The 26,062-nt window shown below is 38.1% G+C and overlaps 1 protein-coding gene across 7 annotated transcripts in view; it reads right to left on the bottom strand.

Moving 5' to 3' along the window:
- The window catches only part of Cep128 (centrosomal protein 128), a 466,611-nt gene that overhangs the window by 52,441 nt on the left and 388,108 nt on the right, over window positions 1–26,062 (bottom strand). For 6 of the 7 annotated variants that reach the window (XM_029562537.1, XM_029562536.1, XM_029562540.1 and 3 more), the window contains one exon: window positions 18,447–18,470. The exons of the other annotated variant lie outside the window; for it this stretch is intronic. In XM_029562537.1, coding sequence (XP_029418397.1) covers window positions 18,447–18,470 — 24 coding nt within the window. The remainder of the gene's footprint in view (window positions 1–18,446; window positions 18,471–26,062) is intronic. 7 annotated transcript variants of the gene reach the window in all.

Genomic DNA, 26,062 nt, shown 5'->3' with positions numbered 1-26,062 from the left:
AAATTTGTCAAAAATCAGAGACCTGGTCATTCAGTGAATCCATGACTAAATAAACTAGCTCTTGAAGTTCAGCCTGACACATTTTAATTTTAGTAAGACTCTAAAAATTAAGGTTTCAAAATTCTTAGAAAATTAAAGAAAGAAACATTTGAGATGAAATATTATTACTATTATTTTGATAGATTAAAAAGACATACTGAGGAGAGAAGAAATTCGGCGCATGGAAATAAGAGGGAGTGGATCTTGCATATGGGAGGCAGAGTGACGGCAGTCCTAAGGGACAAACTCCATGAAACACTGAAGGAGCACAGAAGCTGGTCCAAACACTGACTGCAGGAGATGTTCAGATTAATAAGCCAATTCTTTCCAGTCCACACACTGCTCTTGTGTCTGGAAAGGTAATTTCAAAATTAGAAAACAATTTTTCCACCCATGATCTTGTTTGATCCTCTCAGCCTATGAGGCAAGTAGGGCAAGTATTAGATCCATTTATAAAAAAAGAACGTAATTTCTAGAGGCTAGGTGAGGTGCCCAAAAGATAGTGCTTTGCAAAATCCAAATGTGCTTAGTCTGTAAGTCCCCTCTATCTGACACAATTTAGATTATCTAGCTGGTGTCTGGTAGTGTTGAAGTGTGCTGGGATGTCCTCCATTAGCCTTCTAGCAGATACAGGTACAAGTGAGACACTGGTAGAAAAAAAAACATTGAAAATGCTCCAGAAAAACACATTCAAAAGTAGAGATACACAAAATAATTAAGAAGAGAACCCAGGGAGGATAATGAGGGGAGGGCTACTTAATGGTTGAGTTTTTACTGTTTGATGTCGAATATAATGCAGTTGGGACAATGATAGGTTGAAATCATTCACTAATGTTCAATAATTAACACGAGGCCATCTGGGGTATTTCTATTAATAATGCTAATAGTGACAATTTATACTCTCTTTAGCCTTTCATCTGAGATCAAAGTTAATTAAAAGCTCTAAACAAACTTTATAAACACTTATGAAAGTGGCATTAGAGCTGTTATGCAGATGCATGAAATAAAAAAAGATCAACTGAGGTGTTTTAATATAGCAGCACACTCAAGACAGAACTAGCAATGTGCCTAGGGGCATTCCAACATTCAAAAGCAACAAGAGTCAATCAAAGTTGCTGCATGGAACACTGTTTACTACTCAGTTCAGGGCATATTCTGAATATGGTCCATGATGTCAGTTCCTTATTTCTCATTTATTTCTTGACCTGTTTATGGTCAACACAGAATCTAGGGGCCAATTTTCTTCCTCTTGTCATAAGATACTTGTGAAGAGCTCCAGCCCCATGCATGTATTTATTCTCACCAGTCACAAGTAGAGGACATAGAATGGAAAGAATGCTGTGCCACAAATCAGGAGGCTTCATTCTAGCCCCAGCTTTGCCATGCTTACAAAGTCCCGAGCTTTTCTGTCCTGCAAACATCCCATGTACAGAGTGAAGGCATACAACAAGGACTTCTAAGGTTATGTCCAGCTTTAAGATTATCAAGTAAGACCCATGGCTCAGGAGCTATTCTCCTGTGTGCTATAGGACAGTGTTGAAACATGGTAAGGACTTGGTAAATATCTTTATGTAATATTTCATGATTAAACCAGTACAAAGTGTTTGATATCAAATACTGGTGGGATGGAAATTCTGTGATCTGATTTAGCTTCTGACAGGTTACATCTGGGCCTATTAGAGAAAGAAGTTTTTATAGTATTACCTACTCCAGCCCAATCATTTTAAAAAATAAGAAAATTAAAATGAAGAGTACATTAAACAACTTGTCCAGAGTCATATACTTGGCTATCATGTCGAGATGACCAGAACTTAAGATTTTCTAATGGTTAATCAGATGCTATTTAAACCCATATTAGTTACGTTTTTGTTGCTGTGATAAAACACTATGACCAAGGCAACTTATAAAAGGAAGAATTTTTTGGCTTACAACTTCAGAGGGATACGAATCCATCATGGCAGGAAGATGAGTAGCAGAGGTGCCCGGAGCAGAAAGCTAAGGGCTCACATCTTGAAGCATGCACAGGAAGCAAACAGAGCAAAGCTAAAGGTGGGACAAGATTATGAACACTCAAAGCCTCCCCCAACATACTTCCTCTAGCAAGGCCACACCTCCTGAAGGTCCCTGACTTTCCCCAAAGAGTGCCACCAAATGATCAAATGTTCAAAAACTTGGAACCTATGGGGGACAATTCCCACTACAAAACCAATAAGTGCCCATCATTTAAAACTAGGCAAGTATCAGCTGAAATTTGGTGTACAATTTTGTTTATACATACATAGAGAAAATGCCCCAAATCAGATTTTAACTGCTTCGAAATGTACACATGCTATACCACTACCACCTACTGTATAATAAAAGTATAATGCTACTTTCCTAGTTGATTTAGTATTTAAAATAAAAACCTAACATTCTCTTACACTGAGAGTTTACCCAGATAGGCTCTTTTAAAGAGAGAAGGCACTGTTTATACATGTTACATTTTCAGAAAGATGCTTCCACCATGCTTTATGAAATATATTCATATTATCTTTATGACATAGAGCAAGAGATTTTTACTCAGAGAATTCAGGTTGTTCTTGATAATGTTTAGACCAGGACTATAAAACCCACCATCAAGCAAAGTAGTTAGACAAGCAGTGACTACTTAACATCAAATACGACTGCCAGCCTGACCTCCAAACACTGAGCAGTTCTATGCTGAACCCATGAGCTGGGGAAGCCGCACTCACTGTGCCATCTCAATGATACATTCCTGGGGTCTTGACTTTTATGAAGAACTTGGTAGGGCTGTAAGAAACTAATTTTTTTAGAAGCTGGAAGAAGTCTTACATTTTTAACCTGGTTATCACCTCCTGCCAGAGGGCTGCAACTCTATGAACAGCCCCACTTGTTTTCAGCATTATTTACTTCATTTCACCACAAGCAGTTTTGTCTTTTAGAGGATTAACCCTTTCAAGATGACCCCATTATTGAGAAAGATATATATTTTAATGGCAGCTAACACAGAGTACAGGCTCTGTATTTGGGGACAAGGTGGAGAAAGGAGCAATGTCTAAATTGTTTCACTCAAGATCCCTCATCAGAGATTCATGAGGGTATTTCCGTTTGCCCTCGATGTGAGTATACAGAAGGTAGACCAGCCCTGGAGCAGTGGGAAACTTGGCAGGACAGGCCAGGACAGGGTTTGTGCGAAGCCTTTTTCCGGTTTCAGTTTGAATGGGTTCCCAGGAAGTGTCAAGTCCAAACAAATCCAAAATTTTACAATGTGGCTCAGCCAAAACTGCTGAGATTCACCTGATTCTGGGTCAAAACCGTACAGAGCACACTGCGTTTTATTTGGTGAAGAGCCAATTGGATTGGACCTTTTAGGGAACTTCAATGAGAAGCTCATAGCCTTGGCAAAACCAAAAATGAAAATGGCTTGATCTTTGGATTTGAAATAGCAAGTTCAGGCTTTGTAAAGAGATAAAGGCAAGTTTCACTTAGCTTCAAGATTCTTGCAAATACTTAGGAGAGGCACTGCAAATAATAGTCATCTGGCCAGATTCACACACCCAGGTCAGCATTTCCTGGGCACAGCAGGGGCACTTTAGTAAAAGCTTTAACCCTTTTGGGTCCATATACTCCCAAGTGTCCTAGGGCACAACTCATCACATGAACAAAGAATGACTGGTCTTCAAAGCTTCTGAGCCTGTGGAGCCCTGTGCAGATGAGAAGTTATGAAGCACAACTGCTCCAAGATTTCAGGTAGAAGTGGCCACTCTGCCACACATGGGTAAAAGCAAACACACACAGCAGTACTTTATAATTTCCAAAACCACCTATGAATACGGTGTAAGTATGGAGTAAACTTGGACATCAATTAGTCAACTAGTATGTGTAGTTGAGATATGTTACCACTAATGATGGCTGAACGAATTCTTTACATATTCACAGATAGGCTTAAGAGTACACAGGTTTTTTAATTTTTAATTTTTTTTTTGTATGTGGTCTTTTTGAGACAGGGTCTCCCTGTAGCTCCAGCTGTCCTGGAACTCACTATGTAGACCAGGCTGGCCTTGAACTCACAGAGATCTGCCTGCCTCTGCCTCCCGCGTGCTGGAATTAAAGGCATGTGCCACCATGCCCTGCTTTAAAAATATATTTTTTTTCTAAATAAATGGAAGAAGAAAAAATAAAAGAAAAAGAAAAAAGTGATGGGGCAATATGGGAGGTGTTGGAGAGGGGGGAGTGGGCATGGATTTGATCAAAACACCTTATATGTATATATGAAATTCTCAATAAAGTTTTTGTAAAGTTAAAAATCACATATTTTTTATTTTTATGTGTATGAATGTATTGCCTGCATGTGTGTAAGTGCACCTGTGTCGTGCAATGCCTGTGGGAGAAGGAAGAAGGCATTGGATTCCCTGGAACTGGAGTTACAGATGGTTGTTAGCCGCCAGGTGGGGGCTGCAAATCGAACCAGGGTCCTCTGCAAGAGTAATTAGTGCTCTTAATCGCTAAGCCATCTCTCCAGTTCTGCAGGCTATTAAAAACAGTTTAGACATTTTGTAAGTATATACTTGTGTACATGTTAATGTATGTGTACGTCGTGTGTGTGCATGCATGTGTCTGTGCATTCATAGGAGGTCAACCCCTATGAATAGGGTCTCTCACTGAACCTGGAGCTCACAGATGAGGTAGACGAACTGGCTACAAAGTCCTAGGAATCCTCCTGTCTCCACCTTCCTTGCCATGTTCAGCTATTTATGTGAGTGTTAGGGATCAGAACTCAGATCCTCATGCTTGTGCACCAAGTACTTTACCAAATTAGTCATCACCCCAGACCTGAGAAGTGACATTTTCAAGTGATATGCCATATTATTTATTTAAACTTATCTAGTGAGCTTTGTATTTCAGTAATTTGTTGGTGCCATTATTCATTTAAAAATAAAAATAATCCTTTTGAAAAAGAAATTTTGGTAGGGTCACCCAAAACTACCAATGTATGAAAAAATCCTAAGGAAATTTGATATGTGATAAGTTAATTAAAAAAGTTTGAGGTACCTTGTGGAGGTGGACACAGCTACTTCCAGAAGACACACTTTATTAAACACAAATCCCAGGCCCAGAAGTGAGCTATCTTCCAAGCAGGAGATAGGAGAGTTGACCAGGCTTTCAGAAACAACACAAACAATTGCCACTGCTGTTGGTTGCCCACCAGAACCAGATAAAAACCCTTTTCTGATAACACCACACACTTTGTCACAGGACATAGAGATAATAAGCTGGAAATGGTGTGAAAGCTTCCTCCCTAGTGGGTAGCCCACATAGTGCCAGAGGGAGCTATGCAGGCTGCTGAGGGAAGATTGCCACCAACACTCTCACTCAGCTAGCTCTGTGTGTACTCTGTACATGAGTACCAAACTGCCAAGAAAAAGGAAAGCCAACTCTTACAACAGTGGCAAATCTGTAATGCGAGTAACCAACTACTTTCTGGCTTGATTTGATGACTGTTTTACAGAAGTGAATTCATGTCTTGTAAACTTGGTTCAAAAGTTCATGGCTGGAGAGGTCATAAGCCCCAGTGGGGAAGCTACTAAATGGACATGATGTGCCTGTTCAATTTCTAATAACTATGTTTACACCCAATAGAATCGTGCTGCTGTCAACTTTGGTCAGAGGAATTTCTTGCTGTTGGGGCCAGCAATTACTACAGAAACTCATGCGGTTAAAGTACAGAGAATAAATGAATGCTGAATGATCAGGCATAAACAGGACAGCTATATCATCCCCTCTGAAGCTCAGAGAATATCACATAAGAAGAAGAAGAGAGAATATAAGAATTTAAGACAGAGGAAATATGAGTATGGTCAGGGAACAGACTTCTAGGGATGAGATGGCTATTGTGCTCTCAAACTCACAACATCTGTGATTATGTGTACAAGGTCTGCACAAGATTGGGTCCATGAACACCTTGTCATAGAACAGGAGGGGTCACACGGAGTCTCACATTTTCCTGAGGATTTACAAGCAGTTAAGTGTTGATGGGAAAAGGAGAGACACCTTATTCAGTGGTGTAGCCACTGTAGGGTGTCCATGTTCCTGTAAACAACACTACTGAATATCATTTTGGTTATGCACACAAAAAGATCTGAAAGAAGAAGGGGACTAGTTGGGAAGAGAAGGGATCAGAGGTAGTGGGAGGGACAAGAGAAGGTAATAGGTGTGAGTTATCAAATACAGTATGTACATGCATATAATTAATTAAAATACAATTAATATACGCTAATGGGTGAAAGAAGGGGTGAATCAGTCAAAGCCAAGGATGTTTGAAGACGCTTATAAAAAACCATTAGTAGCTTGTAAGTGAATTAAAAATATAATTAAAAAAGGAGTCTGAACAGAGGTATCCTGCATGGGTGGACAATGCTGCTCTCAAAAGAAACAGGTTATTAAATGAAAATCTCGCTGCCAGGCAAGGGTTACATCCATACAAGTTAGTGGTGAGGGAGGCCCTAGAGACACTCAAAACAAGACAAGCCTTTACCATTGCACTTGGTTAGTAAGTTCTTATTGTTGGAGACACCACATACTCGGTTGTAGGACAAAGAGAAATCAGCACTGAATCAAGCAGGAAACCCTCTCCTTGAGGACTAGTTTTAAAGTGCTGGAAGGCACTATGTAGGTTTGAGAGAGGGAAAAACACCAACTGTCTTACACAGCAGTGGACTCTGCATGCTACAATACCAACCTGCTAGCAAGATGTGCCCACTGGTGCAATAGTGGCATAATGGTTATGGGGGTGCCAACTGCTTTCAGATTGGATATTAGGCCTGCTCCATAGGAGGAAATTCATGTCTGGTACTATAAACCTATTCAAAGTACATGGCTGGGAAGGTGATGGGCTTAAGGGCGGAACATATTCCTGATGTATAGCTGAACGGTCAGGTTATCGAACTTCCTTCTAAATAAGTAGGTTTACACCCAGAGATCTGTGCTGCTTTCAACACTGGTCAGCGAAGCTTCTTTTTGCACTCAATGGAAAGACACGTAATTGGTGAAAGTCAAAGAATAACTTAGTACTCAGAGGTAGATGGGATGTCTATATCAACCTCCACCTCCCTACTCAAAGCTCAGAGAACACTGTAGGAGACGGGGAAGAAAGAATGCAAGAGCAGGAGGACTGGGTGGAGTGATGTGAAATGCTATGTTCTGCGCAGAAGGTTACAAAAGACCAAAATGTAGAGATTAAGAGTCTGCAGAATGCTGGTCCTTGGACAGGACTCCTAAATAAAACTTCACCCACCCAGGGCTCAGGGACCACCTCAGAAAAGGGTGCGGAAAGATTGTAAGAGCCAGAGAGGTGGTGCATGACCATATGTAAACAGATCTTACAAGCTCCTGGGACCCTGCTCATATGATTCTATGGCAATGGTGTCATATGCACAGGACTCATGCAAACTCAGGCAGACAAAAACCCAGCACAGAACTGTGGAAATGGACAGCATACCCCAATCTTAGCTGAAGAAATATTGGCAACTGATTACTCCTAGGGGAGGAAGAGCTAATCTTCCTAAAACAAGGAACTCTCTAGATAGCCTGACTAGACTTCAGTGGATGGACTTGCACTGGTGAACAGCTGGGGTCACTGACTTGACACAGTGGATCTTAACACAGATGACAGAGTAGATGGGCTCCAGTGTGTGTTTGGGGGGGGCGCTATGGGAGAATGCTGTTGGGGATGGGGGTATAAAGATGATTAAGATTGTTTCAAATATTCTGTATGAAATACACAAAAAAATCAATAAAAACAAATAATAAAAAAAAGAAATGCTGTGTTCTGAACGTGATGTGGCTATTTCACTAGTACTCATGACATCACATCAATTGTGCTTTCCTGGCCAAGATCAGGCCAGTTAAAATTCTAGCATGGATGGGGGTGGTCATCCAAGGTCCCATACCTAGCTGAGGAGCTCCTGGTAATTGATGGCTGCTGGAGGGAGGGAAAACCATCTTTCTTTGGGGTTGTGGCTATTAGCAGGCTGCCCATGCCCCAGTGGAGGGCCCCACACCCATACCCATATATGGGCAGCACTAACTACACTCAGTGGGTTATATAAGAAACAAAGAGAAAGAAAGGGCATAAATTTGGGAGGGAGATGTGCTGGGGGATCCCAGGGGGTGCTGTAGGGTAGAAGTGGGGGTGGATATGATCAAGCTCCATCCTATGAATTTATATAAATATACTTTTAAAAGAAAAATTGAAAATTAAAAAGCTAATTTTGTCACTGTCCTTTTCTCTTATATTTCTAATGATTTTTTCTTATATACTATTATACTAACATAAAATATAACCATAAGCTTTGGTTTGTTACTCTACCATACTTTGTTAACAAAACATATGTGTTTGTGTGTGTGTGTGTATGTGTGTTTGTGTGTATGTACAGACAAAACTAAATTCTAAAATTTCCTATGACCACAAACTCTAAGTATATATTATATATTTTTATGGACTACATTATCACTGCAATTAATAGTAGGAAATTTTAGGAAAAACTCTTATATGTGAAATGTTAACACCGAAAAGAAATAAAAGCGTCTAAATTTATGTCTGTTGATGAGTACAGCTCCCCTTTACTGTATCCAATTAGATCACATGAAGGCTGACTTCTGTTTGAATAAGTCAAGGTTCCATTTTATTTCTATTCTTACTTTGTTTCTACAGAACTAATCACTGAGAAATCTTGCTCACATAAAAGCAGTGTTATATCACATTATTCTCGTCCTTGAATGTCTGAATGTCTTCCTATTTTTATGATATTACATAGTGATCTGTCATCAGAAATTAATTTTAATGACTGAAAGCAGAGATATCGAAAGAATTTGATTTACTGAAGGATTATAATGTGTTATTAAACATTTATTTTCTGTTTTGGAGAGGTATGCCACACATGCTTGAGGTAGACGCCTCAGTCTGGCACTCTCAAATGCCTAGGGGAATCTGCTGTCAGGGCAGAGGCCACATGAAAGGTAAAGTGGACTTTCAAAAAAAGCTCTTTTAAAAGAGGGAATGCAAAGCTGAGGACAGAAAGAGCAATTCTCTTCATACAGTCTGTTTCTGAACAATCCTTGGAAGAGATTTGATATCCAAGGGAGTGCTACCCTAGTGGGAAATCACACTGGCTCTACCTCACTAGTTATATTGGACATCACTGTTGGGGGTTAAAACACTCATTTTAAAGTAAAATTAAAAAAAAAAAGTTTCTGACAACATGTTTCAATTCTCTGGGTTTTGTTTGTTTGTTTGTTTGTTAAATATTCCATGGATACAAGACAGATCATAAAAAATACACTTACACGAAAGCAACAATTCTTTGAGATTTTAATTATCATTCCCCTAATTACTAATAAAAACGAACATCTTTTCATGTTTTCCTCTGCAATTATAATGTTGACCCTTGTGTTTTACCTCCATTTCTTTTGAAATGTGAGTTTCCTCTTTCTAATTACTTTCTAGACAAGATTTAGATACACATTGCTAGTCAGTTACATATGCTGCAAAAGTGTTTTAAGTATGGCCCCTCTTTTCAAATTTTTATGTTATATTTTGATTTGACCTATAGAAGTTCTTATTTTAATGAGGCCATATCAGTCATTCCTTTTACATGATCTATATTTTCAATATCTTTTTTTTTTTGGCCTGCCCTTCCTCTTTTTCCAGAAATTCTCCTAAGATACAAGATTATAAAAGTATTAAACTATTTTTAAAATTCACAATACAGGCCATTGCCATTGCTTTTAGTTGCCCACCAGAACTTGGTAGTAAGAGCCTATTGCTGAAGAAATCACTCACTCTGGCCACAGGACATAGAGAAATCAAGACGGTATCGACCTGCAAGCTTCCTCTCTATAACCAGTCCTACAAGATATATCCACCAACAGCTTTCTCATTGGATTTAAGGCCTGTTCCACTGGAGGTAAATCTTGCCTGATTAACCACCCATGGCTGGGGAGGCCATAGTCCTGAAGGGAGAACTTACTGCTATTATTTTGCTAAATGGACACAGTACCAAACTAACTTCTAAAAATCCCTATCCTTAAGCCCATAGATTAATGTAGCATCACTTCTCATTAGAGAAGGTTCTTTTTGCAGGAGTCAGAGCTTAATACAGAGCCCCACAATTGGTCAAAGTACAGAGAATAATAAGTGACTGTGGAGTGCTTAGCCTAAACAGGACATCTATATCACATCCCTTTTTCCCAAGGACCAGGGAACATTGCAGAAGAAGGGGAAGAAAGATTCTCAGTCAGAGGATGGGGAGGACTACAGTGAAAGTGTCTGGACAGAGCCATTTCGCTCATGAACTCACAACAGCTGAGGCTGTCTACACAAGACTTGCACAAGAGGCCAGTTAACAATTCAGCATTGGGGGTAGGGGAGCTCATGAGAGCCCACCTATAGCTAAGGAGCTATTGGCAACTGATGGTTACTTGGGAAGGGAGAGTCAGTTTTCTTCAGGGTCGTGGCCCCGGTAGGTTGCCTATGCTCCTGTGGTTGTCCATGCCCATGTACACAGGCAGCACTAAGTTGAATAAGTTATAAAAAGAGGAGGAGGAAGAGGAAGAGGAAGAAGACAGGGAAGAAAAGGGGGAGAAGGGGAAAGAGGAAGAGAAAGAGGAGGAGACATGAAGTTGGAAGAGGCATGGAAGGATTAGGAAAGGGAGGAAGAGGAGCAGAGATGACGAAAATACACGGTACACATGTATGAAATGCACAAAAAATAAATATTTTTAAAAAGAAAACTAAATGACATAGGTGTGTTTGGTGGTGTATACCTGTAACCCCAGCATTTAGGATAGCAAGGAAGGACTTTAAGCTCAAGGCTAGTTAGTGATCCAACCAAACCAAACCAAACCAAGAAACAACAATAAAAAATAAATCTATGAAAACACACACACACACACACACACACACACGTATACACATATTAGCACCACTTTGTCTGGCTGGTCTCAGTGGTTAAAATTAATTTTGTAATATCTATTAGAAAACCTATCCTTATTCCACCAACTTGTAATGCCCATTGTCACTAGGTATTCAGCTTCTAAGCTCACATAATTCTGTTCTGAGGTCTCTATTTAGTAACTTGAATCCATTCACATATTCCTGAGCAAGTCTATACTATCGTGATCGCCAAAGGTTTAATAAGATTTGCATTTTAAAATATAATAAAACCTTCCTCTATACTTCAGAAATCCCTTGGTTACTCCAGAGCGACTTCCCTATGATGGCTTGTACTGGTGGGTGACAGATATTCTCCCATGCTACTAGTATTTTTTATTTTTGAAATAGTATACTTTTAATTACATTTCTCAATGATCATTATCAAAGTTGTGGCTAAAACTGTCTTTTAAATATGATCAGAGAAACCTGACAAACTATATATTTTTATAATACAGCTATCAATTCCTTGGCTTTTAATATAAAGAATAACAGCACTTGTAAGAACAATAGTTTTATTGCGCTGGCTTGGATTCCCTGCACAGCATCTCTGCTTGTTCCTGGCCTTGATCCTCAAAATTTCAAACTTAGGAGTTGTTGGCCATAGATCACTTTTTTACCTCCAACATGATCTTTATCAGATTTAGGAAGTTTTTTTCTTGTTGAGGTTTGAATGTGAAATGTCACAAATAAGCATGTATGTTTGAATACTTGGTCCTCAGCTGATAGTTCTGTTTAGGAAGGTTGAAACTTTATGAGGTATAACCTCACTGGAAGAAGTGGGTCACTGGGGGGTGGAGTTTGAGGTCTCATATCCTGGATTAATTTCCTGTCAGCTTTATGCTTCTTATAACTGGTAGATGTGGATACAACGTGACTAACTGCCTCAAGGTCTTGCTGAAATGCCTTCCCCACCATGATGACGCTATCCCTTCTTAAATCATGAGTTAAGGTAAATCCTTCCTTCTTTAAGTTGTATATGTCAGGTAGTTTTCACAGTAATGGGAAAAGTGATAAAATTTCTGTTCTTAGTTTGCTGAGATGATGATGACGATGATGATGACGACAACCGTGGCAGTAATAAATGTTTCTTGTTTACTGACTGAGATGACTCTACCATTTATCCTTAACCCGCTCTTGTGGCGAATTACATTGGTTAATTTTTTAATATTAAACAAACTTGTATTCCTGGAATAAGTTTAACTTATTCATGATTACCCTTTTTATTACTCCTGTACATAAAATATTAACAATTTATCTTTCTAATATGTATACATTAGTTTTTGTTTATAGGCTGATGACTGAAAAGATACTTCGAAAATATTTATTATTTTTATTTTTTGTATATGACTGTTTTGCCTGCATTTTTGTAAGTGCACTTGTGTTTTGCAATGCCCACAGAGGTCAGAAGAGGGCATGGGATCCCCTGGAACTGGGGTTAAGGATGGTTGTTAGTCACCATGTGGGTGCTGGGAACCAAACACCAAACCTGGATCCTCTGAAAGCAGCACTGGCTAGTGCTCATAACTGCTGAACCATCTCTCCAACCCCTAATTTTCTTTAATTAGGCTTTCTATGGCTGGTTTTGCCATAAAATCATGCCAACTCATAATATGAGTGGTGTACCTGTCTTCTATCTTAGTCTTGAAAAGGGTTTCTAAAACTGCACTTATCCTGTTTCTAGAACATCTGGGAAAATTAATCTAAAATTATTTTGGTTCGGTAGTCTATGCCTTTAATCCCAGGACCTAGAAGGCAGAGGCAGGCAGACCTCTATGAGATTGAGGCCAGCCTACTCTACATAAAGAATGTCAGGCCAGCTGGGGCTACGGGGAAAAAAGATTGTGGAAGTGGAGTAAACATTACTGAAACTTCAGCTATGGGTCTGTTTCTACGATTTAGTCTTAGCCCTAGAAATTACATTTTTTTTCTAGGAATCTGGTTATTTTTCTTAATATTCCAATTACAACACTCTTCTGTGTAGTTATATTTTACAGTATCTTTATGTATCATCATTCATAACTTCACAATGGTCATTTTCAATAAGGTTGGCTGATCAAATCAAACTTGTAGGTCAAGTGACCAACTTCATTCTGTCAGCCCCATTGCATGTTTCTTTTCTATTGCATTAATTTCTAGTCTTTTCCCTATTTACATTATTCTCTAAAGTTTCATTTTTATCCCTTTTCTTTTAAAAATATTATATTTATTATTTTCATTTTATGTGTATGAGTGTATTGTCTGCATGTAAGTGCGCCCGTATTGTGAAATGCCCATGGAGGTCAGAAGAGAGCATCGGATCCACTGCAACTGGAGTTACAGACGGTTGTTAGCTGTCATGTGGGTGCTGGGAATCAAACCCAGGTCCTCTGTAAGAGCAGCCAGGGCTCTTAACTGCTGAACCATCTCTCCAATCCTTTATCCCTTTTGTTAAAATTTAAGTACTTAAGTTTCCTGCTAAATGCCATTTCTGCTAATCTGACACATTTAAACACATATCACTCAGTTCCTTATATTTTATAATTTTCACTATAATTTATTTGTTGAGTTGTGGACTATTTAGAAGTCTTCTTTGAAATTTCCAAATGTGTATGATAATTTTTTGAATCCTAGAGCTATCTATGACTGTAATTAAATTTTAGCCCAGAGATACGAATAGAGACAGGCACACAATTTTCAAATTTCAGTAAAGGGAAGCTTTATGTCCTTTCTTTATTTTCTTTTCCCACAAGCACAATGTCAAGGGATGAGCAGGCACTGGTCCATGGGGAAGACAGAACTGAGGAGGGCAGAGAGCCTGGGTTCCAGGATGTGGTTGGGCAGCTTGACCGCCCATGCCCTTTATGTTTGCATTACTACTTCAAAGTAATCCACTATTATTAGATGATTTCCATGGTACTACAGTCATGGCAAATTTTAACATTATCAAGTATTCATAGAAATATCAATAAAGTGAGGTTTGAAAGTACTTGAAAAATGAATTTATATCTTCAGGTTGAATTGCTCTGCATTCCCTCTCACTGACTTTCTTACTAGATTTTGTTATCTCCTCTTTTCTATGACCTCCCACTTACTGAGACAGTTCCTTCTTCTAAACAGTGACATCATTTTGACATCCTAAATTCCTCATTGTTCCAATGCACATTTCTGAAGTTGGCTTTCCTCCAAGAACCATTTTTGCATCTCATCATGCTACTCAATCCTTGCCACTGCTACTATATCAACATGACTTTACACAACACTTTCCAAACCACAGCTCCTGCAAAAAACACATCAATGGCTCTCTATACAATACAAAGCTATTTCCTACCTCCTAACACTCTTTCCCCAAAAGCAGCTAGACTCTTTCCCAACAGGCTGTCAGCAGCCAATATCAACCAGTAAAAAGTGGTTTTCAAGAGGAACCCATTTGTACCCCTTGTTTAAAAGATCAAGCATAGAGTCTTTGGTATGTATTTCAAAACTGCAGAATATCTCCTACTATTATTATTATAAATTGTTATGTACACTGAATGATCACTGGTTAGTCTGTAGTGAGAACATATGACAGGTTCTGAAATAAAACAACAGGTAGGTGTTTCAATAGCTTGGATAGATTCAGTAGTCTCTATACCTGGCATTGCTGTTTTGGTAACTCGGAGTTACAGGCAACTGATTCCTGTTCATAAACAATTAATTTTGTGTAGTGAGTTTCAATTGGTTCCCTTTTCCACTATGGAAGAAGCCAGTTTGTTTCATCACTCTTTACTGCATATATATGAGTATGTATGTATATGTATATGTATATGTATACATATACATACATACATATATATAGATAAACTGTTCTTTGTTCTTTTGCGTCAACTATAATATTCAGTTCATGCCATCCTTAGGTAGTTAAATAAACATTGAGAGAAGCTCATTTCATAATTATATGAGAATCATGATCCTGACTGTTTCAAAACTATTACCTTAATAAACCCTGTGTTCATTCCTGTTACATCTCCAATGTGGAATGCCTCCTCTGGTCTTTCTGCATGACACTACCACCACTCACTCTTCAAATGTCCTAGACAGATCTAAAGTCCTCATCATGTGTTCAAACTAGAAGGCCTGAGATATTTACAATGTACCTGGAACACTACTGCCCAAACCCTTTTCTTCACCACAGGCGCTACAGCTCTGTTCTCAACCTCACTCATGTGCTGCAGCTATCTGACAACACTAACTTCTTTATGTGTACGTGGCACTGCTCCTCAGTTTGATTGCAAATTCCTTTGTCTTTTCCCCTCCTTCAGTCAACACAGTTCCTGGGTAGCACCCAGTAAACAGATAAGCTTCCTATTACCACTACCCAAGAACTGGGTTTTCAATCCAGATTTTTCTTCAACTGATCACTTTGTTTTATTTGGGGGATCAATCTGCTGTATTTTGGCTGAAGTTGTTTCCTTTTTGGGAAAGTTCATAGTATAAAGGGAAGAAGGATAGAGCTCAGTGGACAGAGGACAGTATATAGTAACACCTGGAAAGACTAGGGAGCTAATTACTGTGATTCTGGGGAAATTTCCCCTGGACTACTGGACTAATATTGTTTATACTTCAATTGCTAAGCACAGTCTTAAAAGAGAGTAAAATGCATTGAGTTCAACATTTTTTACAAAGATTACTGAATATCCATTGTATATGTGAAAATTCTGACACAGCTTGGGATTCACTTACAAATATAGTGCAACTGTAATCCAAGGAACCTCCCTGATAGTGAACAAGGGGAAGAAAAAACACAAAAACAAAAATGTGAGGAAGACTAGGAAAAATGGACATACAGGCATAGAGGTAACTGGTGGTAAGCCAAATTATTCCTTGGGCTTATGAAAACAGCCTATGTTCATTTATTTTAACAACTACCTGAACCCTTAAGTATCTTTCTATCATAATGATGATACGACAGGACATGCCAAATTACAGATCCATAGCCCCACAGGACACACCCTAAACCTCCTTCTGTGACCTTCAAACCCACTAGGCCAAGTGTGGGACACCAACAGTCTCCAACAGACTAAAGCCTGAGTTATGAGAGAATAATGAAATGATCTTCAGATTGCTTTCAGCATATTGGACTTTATGAACTATCAAACTTAACCAATTGAACAGCCTACCAAGTGAATTAAATTCTGCTCCTTTTAATGCCTGATAAAGTCAAAAGACTTCATAATATTTGAGCATTAACATTATTACCAAGCATTTTAATTTTTATAGTTTTACTTATGATAATTATTCAAATTGAAACTATCTTGAGAAAACTGCTACTGTAAAAACCCCAGTCCATTTAATCAATTTTATTTTTGTCATGATGAGTTTTAATTTTACCTTTGCTTCCAGGGGAACTCTTTAGACAAATCATTGGAGATTCCACTGCATGATACTTTGCTAGTGAAAACATGAGATACAGAAAAAAGACCAGCAAATACAAGTAAAGTTAAGGTTTTCCATGGACATAACTTTTAGTTTTAGATTTCACATCGATACAGTACTAATGATTACATAGGAAATAACACATGATCCCAAGGGTAACAGCCACTTAACCAAGCTTTTAATATTTCCCCCAAATAATTTTATTATTTTTATTTTAACCATATTTATAGATACAGAATCAAGAAAGATACAATTTTCTGGAGGCTGTATAAATGGCATTTTTTACTCTAATTGCGCAAACTCAAAAATTCTGAATTTTTCCATATTTTTAAAAAGAATATTTAATTCATAAGAATGTTACCAGGACATTCCTAAAAGTAAAACATATGTGGAGGAAAAGTAAGCACTGAGTGGGTTTGAAGGTCACAGTCCCTACAATGTCATCATACTGAGAGTGAGAAGGTTAGTATACTTCAAGTGATACAGTTAAATTGAAGGAAAATTATTTACAATTTGGATAGTGTCACTTCATAGAACTGTGCTCATTTATTTCTATTTCTCAAGCTTAAAATATTTATGGACATATACTTTATCAGCATTGTTGTTTAAAGGATTTTTATTCCTGCCTATTAAAATCTTATAAAAAACATCACCATGCAAAAATGTGCACATTTAATATTTGTATCAGTTTTATATTTTTTTTAGAATCACATTTTTTAAAATTTTATTTATTATTTTTATTTTATGTGTATGTGTGTATTGACTGCATGTAGGTAAGTGCACCCGTGTTGTTCAGTGCCCATGGAGGTCAGAAGAGGCTGTCAGATTCCCTGGGACTGGAGTTATGGACAGTTGTTAGCTGCCATGTGGGTTCTGGGATTCAAACATGGGTCTTCTGCAAGAACAAGTGTTCTTAACTGCTGAGCCATCTCTCCAGCCCCTCAGTTTTATATATTGATATACTTTTTTTCACATAGCAGTATGACAGTCTTCACTTTTTGAAATATATCATTTTATTTCTGCATAATATTTTATCAGAAGGTTACTACTATAACTTATTTTACTGCTCTAACTTTATATTTTGAGTGTGATACAGCTGACTGAGTCTAGATCTTGCACCAGTGAAGCAAGCACTTGACACTGAGCTACACCCCCAGCCTTCTTCTTCTAAGTCCTATGACTATTATGACAAAAATGCTTATAGAAGTAAAAGAGTCATATTTTATAAAACTTGTAAAATGGCAAACAAATCATAACCCATAATCTGTATCTAACAAATAACTACTGTGAGTTTTTTCTCATTCTTGCTATTTTTTAGGCCTATAATGTATCATTAAAGTACATAGGCTTCTGTTTCTTGAATTGGTTTTCATTTGATATTAAAACATAAGCCTCTTCTATGACCACAGCATGTTGGGTAGAAATGTCATAGCTTACCTTTTTACTTCAACATCAATTAAGCTAGTTTCTCTTTTATATTTTAGATGCAATCATTTTTCCAATAAATAAATGCAACCATGTAGTGTTATAACTAGGCACTTTAAATTGCTTTCCAATACTAGATTTCTTCAAGTATGATTATTACAATAAGACTGATTATAGTTTATGGTTCTGTTTTGGACAATGGGAAAAACCGAAAATAACCTGCTGACAACCTAGACTTCAAGGCATAAACAGCTTTCTGATCTCAGTTTCTTGTCTACCAACTTTGCAGTGACTGTGGAATACAGAAACACATATCAAGGTGATACTCTTGGCCAGCTACCCCGAGACAGCTGTTAGCACTTAAATATGTTCCCATTTTTATTTTAAAACTTTTCATTGAAAACTCTTATATCTACCTACCTTTTAGACATAGTTTAGGGAATTCCCCCCATTTTAGAAATGTTTTCTGGAACTGCTTTCTTTGGTGTGTTCTGAAATTTTTGACCTCAGCGGACAGAGAGAGAGAGAGAGAGAGAGAGAGAGAGAGAGAGAGAGAGAGCAGGAATTCTGACATAAGAAAGAAAATGCTCCCACTTACCGTTTCTAATGCATTTACACGGTCCTGCAAACAAAGCATAATACAAAATTATTAGTGCAGAGCTATTAAAAGTCACCACAAGTTCAGTTTGCAGGTTTTCTGTTTGGAGCCATCTCTCCAGCCTCAGAAACTCTGCTTTTAATGAGTCACTGACAACACTGCTTAACCAATCAAATGATGGAGAAAACAGTTGTATTGTGAACTCAGTGGCTGTAATCTCAACTCTTTGCAGAGGTGATGGTTTTAAACAGGAAGTATTTACTACATTTAAAAATTCTGAATCTGAAAGAATGTCCAATCTAAAGATTAAGCAACTAGAAGAAATATGAGGAATCTGGATTATTTTTTCTTTAGTCAAATAAATTAATCATTTATTCTAAGAAGTAAAGGGAGGGGATGGTACAGAAAATGACTCAGTCTTGTGGTCCAGCAGGCACAGCTCCCACATCCCTTGACACCTCCCTGTGACCTCACAGCATGAAGCAGGTCCTCACCAGCATTCTCTCAGCCTCACAAGAAATGCAGGGCCCTCCCCTGAGGACATATATAAGCAGACTTCCAACCCCCAAACTGGAAAATCAGTTCTGTCCTGTAACATTTGGCTATGTGGGGGCATGTTGACATATTAACATATTATGGAAAATCAGTCCAAAGCAGATTAGACTGGTGAGCAGCACACATTTCATCGGCATGATTGGGAGGACTTCACCTGTTCATCTTTCAAAGATAAGCATCTCATGGTGACAGTGTTGTATTTGAGCGCTGCTGTCACAAATGCATACGAAACCCGGGAGGGATCTCTGATCTGCTGTTACCAGGCTTCTTATTCACAGCACATCTGGAACCACACCATTTAGCAATGCTTTGCTGTCCTTTGCAGATGGAACAGAACCTCCCTGGGTATCTTACACAGACAGAAACAACTTTTGGCTAATTTATATGGATGATCTTGGGAGGTTATCAAAATATTTACAGCTCCAGTTTGGGCGTGAGGTGTCCCCCATTCCATGGGTCTGTGGGCTGATACTGTTTAAGATTATTATATTTTAAGAGAACACATAAAACTGGCTTGAAATAGTGATTTCAAATAATATCAAAGTAATAGAACTTAATTAAATTGTTTTGGTTCTCTCAGTTATAGTAAAGATATCAGTGATTTATGTTAAATGTCTGAATCTTATATAGATATGACTTGTAAACATGTGCCTATCAGACTATGGACTCAAACAGTTGAAACAACACCATCTGCTTAAATCATAAAGGCCAATGGGTACTACATCTAGATACAGTTTATTAATGCTTCTTTGTCATTTAGCCTACTTTCTTCTCAAGTGATAACAGAGGCATAGCACAAAGAAAACTGAATGATGAAAAAATGAAGAGGGGATCAGTAAGTAAAGGTGCTTGCTCCCAAGCCTGACCACCTTAGTTTGAGCTCCAGGATCTACATGCTAGATGGAAGGATCAACTCCCAAGTGGTGTCCTCTGACCCCCACAGGCATGCCCACCCACATATAAAGAAACAAAAAATCAATAAATGTAAAAGATTTTTAAATGAGAAATTAGAGAAATAGAAAATTCAGGTTATTAACCTAAATTTTAATAATTCAAAGTGTTGATCAACAAAAACAGCAAATTAAGATCCCATGCACAGCAGAGTCTAAACTGCAGAGTTTTAAAGTCTCAATTGTACGCTGTAAGAAGATTATCATTTTTAACATAAATGCTTTTAAAACTTAAAAATGCAGAAAACCATAACTGGCCAAAATGCCAAGAATAAATGATGGTGCAGTGTGTGGCTCCTAAATGAGACAGCAGCACCTCCTCCAAGGCTCTGAAACATCAAGAACAGGGAGTGGAAAGAACATAAGAGCCATGGAATGGGGAGCAGTACTGTGAAACTCCGCTTTCTGGACATGGCACGGCCCTTCCACTCATGAACTCGCTGTAGCTGAGGTTGTCTGCACAAAACCTGCATCAGATGGGGCAGGTTAACATTTCATCCTGGATAAAGGAAAGGTCTGTGAGGCGCTACCTCTCCCTGAGGGTATACTGGCAGCTGATGGTTACTGGGGAAGGGCCATCATTTTCTTCAGAGGTACATCCACTGATAAACTGCCCTTGCTCCAGGAAATAAACTCCCACTAATGCTTATGCAAGAAACTCTGAACTCGGTGGGTCACTCACCAAAAGAAGACATCGAAGGAGGAGAGGACTTGTTAGGAACAAGGGTACCAGGAGGAGAGGGAGGGAGGATGAGAGAAGGAAACAGTGGAGGGGGGTGAAGATGACTAAAATTCACTGTATATATATAGGAAACTTCCGAAGAATTTTAAAAGTGAAAAAAGAAATGTATTTTGAAAAATTAAATGAGTGTAATTGACATCTTTTGGCAGCTAAGACTGGTCATTAGCTCCTTGCACATAAAAGAATTAAGATTCTGCACATCATTAATCTCTAATAAAATTGTGCATACTTTCTCCTACATTACTGTCATTTAAAGAAGGCTAACATAAGTCAATACTGTGGCTGTGATCCAGGACCTGGGGGTCAGGGTGCCAGTCTGTGTCCTTGGATGGATCTATCACTCTACTTAGAGCTACAGTGGTGGGGATGTGCTCTTCCTTTTTCTTCTTTCAGTTGCTAAATTTTGTTTCTGAAGATTTTATCTTCAAGCTCCACCTGTAGGTTCAACACCCTTTGTCTCTTATTTCCAAGTCTGAACCCTGAAAAGTATTGTTTGGATATTAAAGAGTAGTTAAAGGCTGGAGAGGGAAGAGAATCTCAAGAACTGATGACATTCTTTTGGCAATCAAGCCATTTCAGGAGAGAAATCAGAAGCTTTTATAGTCAGGAATTGTGAGGGCCTGATGAACCGATATCTCTCACTTCTCAGGAAAATGCACACTGTATACAACACATACATGCATAATTCTAGCCTTTAAGGGAAATATGGACTCTGAAGCTCTCTACAGACCTCCAAGTTCGGTGACCCAAACAAAATCATCTAAAGTAAGATGAATGAATAATATCAAAATAAATTATTGCAGTAAATAAATCTATTCCTCCTTCATGAAATGTTTCTAGATAACTCACTTGAGGAATGAGAAGAAACAAGACTCACAGCCTAAGGCAGAGGTGAAGATACAAAGCTCAAAGGGGAATAAAACAAGGCTAAGCAGCATCAGCAAAACAAACAAAACAAAATCAAAAGAGACATTTCCTTCAAATATTTATGAAAAAACAGTTTGAGTAGGATAAAACTTACATTACCATAATTTGTTTTTTTAATGATTAGACAATTCCTCTTTTACTATTCAATTCTAAGGGGAAGTTTAACAAGCATCTACAGTGCAATAAATAATGATTTTAATATTTGCACAACTGCAAAAGGAGTCCCTGACAGTCACTCGCTCAAATGGGTAGTATTAATAGTTATTCTTATGAATAAGTATCATATACTTTTTAGTGAAAATAATGCTGATGGACACCATGTTTTAATTTATTCTGGGCTTGACAGATCAAGCAGAGAGAACACTATTTGGGAGGAAGCATACACCATGCATACTATTAAAACTATTTTAACTTTTTATGATAAGGTGAATAACCTGTCTTGCATTGCTGCTTGGTCACAATGGAGTGTATGTACAGTAGAACTCAGGAATGGACCAAGGCAAATTCATAAACATCATGGCAGATGGGAAAGTACACATCGGCTGGGTTGGGAAAATAAGCATGAAATGGATCATTGGTATCTCAATAGATGATCATGAACAGTTTACTTGATTCAGTTAAACCAATCAATTAGACATATTGATTCTGTTATCACATCTAACAGATGAATTAGAAACTTAAAAGGTTGAAATAATAATTATTCTGCCTTGGGTAACTGTGACTTTATTGCAACTGTACAGTATTTTCTGAGAGAAAAACCAAAATATCAGCATAAATATAATAATAATCTCCATATTTCACAAATCTTAAAAGTTTTACAAATAGGATAATTTTGGAATTGTCTTTGTACAGCACAGTCAAGATGGATATATAGTTTTCAAAAAGAAAACCCCACAATGATGACTTTGCACTACAAGTACACAGCCTTTTTTAAAAGGCAACAACACTTGGCCTCATTCAGAGATCACACACCTCTTCCTGTCAGCACCAACTCCTGTGTGTGAATATATGTATGTATGTATACGTGTATGTGTGCATATGGAGATGTTAACACTGGGTGTCTTCTTCAATCATTCTCCACCTTGTTTATTGAGACAGGGTGTCTCACTGAACCTGGAGCTCACCAATACAATTCAGCTAAACTGGCTAGCTGGCAAGCCCCAGGGTCCTGCTCTCTCCACTTCCCATGCACTGTGATTACAGGCACATACCAAAACGTCCACTTTTTAAAGTGGGTTCTGGGGATCAAACTCAGGTTCTTACACTTACTTGTATGACAGGCACTTTGCCAACAGAGCCATCTCCCCAGCCAACTCTTTCTAGTGGACACTTATGCTGCACCCTATTCCTTTAATAAAGGATATATGTGTGAAACCAAATGCAAGATATATGTTCATTTTTCCTTCTGGGCATTTCTTCATAGTAAACAACTACACTTAATAGTTTTATAGTCATCGTTTAATAACTAAAAGAAGTAGGAATAATCCTAAATGTACTCTTTCCAAATGTCAAGATAGTTAAAAAAAAAGAACAAAGTCTTTATTGACTATCATCGAAAGAATAAGCATTTCATATGCAATTCAAAAGAAACTGAAACAGTAAAGATAGAAAATAAAATCTCAATGTAGCAACATCAAAAAAGCTTTACAATACAGCAGAAATTGGTTCAAAATATACTATATGTAATGCTGATCTAAACAAGAAATTGCATTCTATCCTTTCATAGTCACACATAGTTATACTAGCCTCTAAAAAGCTTAAGGATGAATGGTATTTGAATGGCTTGCAGTGATGTTCCAATCATCCACTGTTCAATTTACCCATCAATAGGACTTAAGGATATTTTGTTACATCATTTCAGTAGATACTAAAGAGTTTATTTGTTATCTCATTTCATTAGCTGCCTAAGCACATTTTTCAAATAATCTACTTCAGGGTCCAAAATAACAAACAAAAATACTGAAAGAAAAAAAAAAGAATACAAAAATGCAACAGGTTTTGTCTTTAAAAGCTATCCCTAAATCACCCAACATTTAGAGTCACCAAGGAAAGCAAGTTTATGGGCTGGTGAAATGGCTCAGTGGTTAAGACCACTTGCTGCTCTATCAGAGGGCCTGGCTTCTGTTCCCAGCACCTACATAGTGAATCATAATCATCATAACTCCAGTTTCACGGGATCCAACACTCTCCTCTGGTCTCCACAGGCATTGTAAGCTTATATAAAGGCAGGCAAAACACTCATATACATAGAATAGAAATAAATTTAAAAAATAATTAAAAACAACTTTAAAGGGCTATTTCAAATCCTGGACTACACAATATCTAATGATACTCTTTGTCATCTGCTATAGTGTGGCAAATATCTGAGAAGCAGAAATGACCAAAGGATTGACAAACAGACTCAATGTCCGAGCCACTCTTCCAGCCTTCGCTCAGGTATTACTAGTACTAAGATGGAGAGCTAGGGGCCAGCGTCTGTTCCGTCCTTTTCTCCTGCTTCCATCTCCAATTAGCATGTCATGTCAGCTGACTATTCAGGAAAGGGTGACACTGTCCACACAGGAATGGGATACTTCTTTGTAGCTACTGTTAAGGGAAATGCAGACGGGGCATGTGATGGTTCGGAGGGTGGGGAATGCTAATGGTGTGAATGAATAAAACTGTTGATTTGGTTCCACACATTTCAGAATAGAAAATACAGCCTTAAAGGAAAGACTTTAAAGACCTTATACTCTTCCACTAAACTCTATGAAATGAATACTTTTAAAAAGTCAGGTTTACTCATTCTATTTCAAAAATCACAAAGCAAAGCAGAGAATTTTTTCTTTTAAAATGGAGAATCATTTAAGGATTCTTCCTTTAAAGCACACTGCAATGTGGTAAGTAGGTGTGTGTCTATAGCATGTGTCTACAAACAAAATGAAATGGAAAAGATGGAATCGTCTTTCTCCTGGGCTGACTAGTGCCCAGTGGGATGGTTACTAGCAGGTCACGAAGGCATTTTTCGTGTGTGGCATCTGGGCGGGAGCATGATTAACAATTTTCAGAAGATAAAGTAAAGGCTATGATGGTAGATGGAGCAACGTATATGACAACTAGGGTGAGGTTTAAGATTGACTATTCCCCCCAGAGACATGCAAGGACAGGAGCTGGGAGGGGAGGAAGAGAGCCAGCAACCTGGAACTCAAAACATCATAAATTTCTTCAAGGATTTACATTAAAAAAATAAAGTACATGTCTCCAGTTGTGAAATTAGTCATACATTTGCGAAATATGCTTTGAACCCCTATGCAAATCACATTGCAATGGTGATTATGGCATGGTTTGTGAGCAGGCCTGTGTCACATAGAATGTGTGGGCTTTTGTTTTCTGGTGTAAAGGGGATATATATCTGACAGCTACCCATGCCTGGCTGGCCGAAGAAAACTCCCTGGGTGGGACACCTCCTTTGTTTTCCTCAAGGACACATAAAGAGCTGGGCTTTTTGGAAGAAAATTATCACCCAAAACACCCACATAACCACAGAATCCTTTGGCCCAAGCTCCTTCCTCCTGACTACTGAAGCAACAGCCTTATCCTTGACTATCTTGTGTGTCACATAGCTGAGTCATTAAATGGTATAACCTCACAGCCCACCTTGGGGATTAAGTGGCTTACCTTTGTGCAATAATCCAATCCTAATTCACATGCAGAGTCATTTACTCAACCCTTTTCAGGGAACATGCTATTAGCCACTGTCTCTTAAACCTTTCACTCCCATATTCCTTCTGTAAGCTCCTACATATGGCTACTTCCAGCCTTATACACCAGAGGGGCTGCTGATGAGGGTAATCAAGACTACAGCAGGAAGTTTTAAAACACACACACACACACACACACACACACACACACACACATCTTCCTAATTTTGTTTGACTTTGATTAAAATTCCATTATTAATAGGCATTTACTCATGGTCAGATAAAGAAAGGTGGTTAAAGGATTTAAAATTAACCTCAGATGACCTGCTTTCTGGTAATCAATGGGAGACTATTCTTTGCATCTAACAAATTTGAGAGAAAACACAAATGAGTAACTTGTTCAGATGTTCCTATGGCAGGCATACCTGAAAGCTGGATTATCCTCTGAGCCCTAAAATAAAGCAGATGCATTTTTGACTATTCAGTTTTAAATATCCTAAGTATTCCTACCTATGAAATACTTAACTGCTTTATCTTCACAATGAGCTGCATTCTGACTTTTCACTGCAGTCTGACTATCATCTTCCCAAGGTGGAAGTTTAAATAGTAGATTCGGCTGTTTAAGAGAGATGTGAGCTATGAAAAAGTTGGAAAGCACCATTATCTTAAAGTAATTGGAAGTGCTCAAAATAGTACTAGTGACAAAAATAACATCAATAAAGACCACAATTTAAAACTAATTTTTAAAATTTTCTGCATTTA

This window comes from Nannospalax galili, unplaced genomic scaffold, assembly GCF_000622305.1.
Source record: "Nannospalax galili isolate Female #2095 unplaced genomic scaffold, S.galili_v1.0 scaffold795, whole genome shotgun sequence".
NCBI lineage: Eukaryota > Metazoa > Chordata > Mammalia > Rodentia > Spalacidae > Nannospalax > Nannospalax galili.
This window is presented reverse-complemented; position numbering and strand designations above follow the sequence as displayed.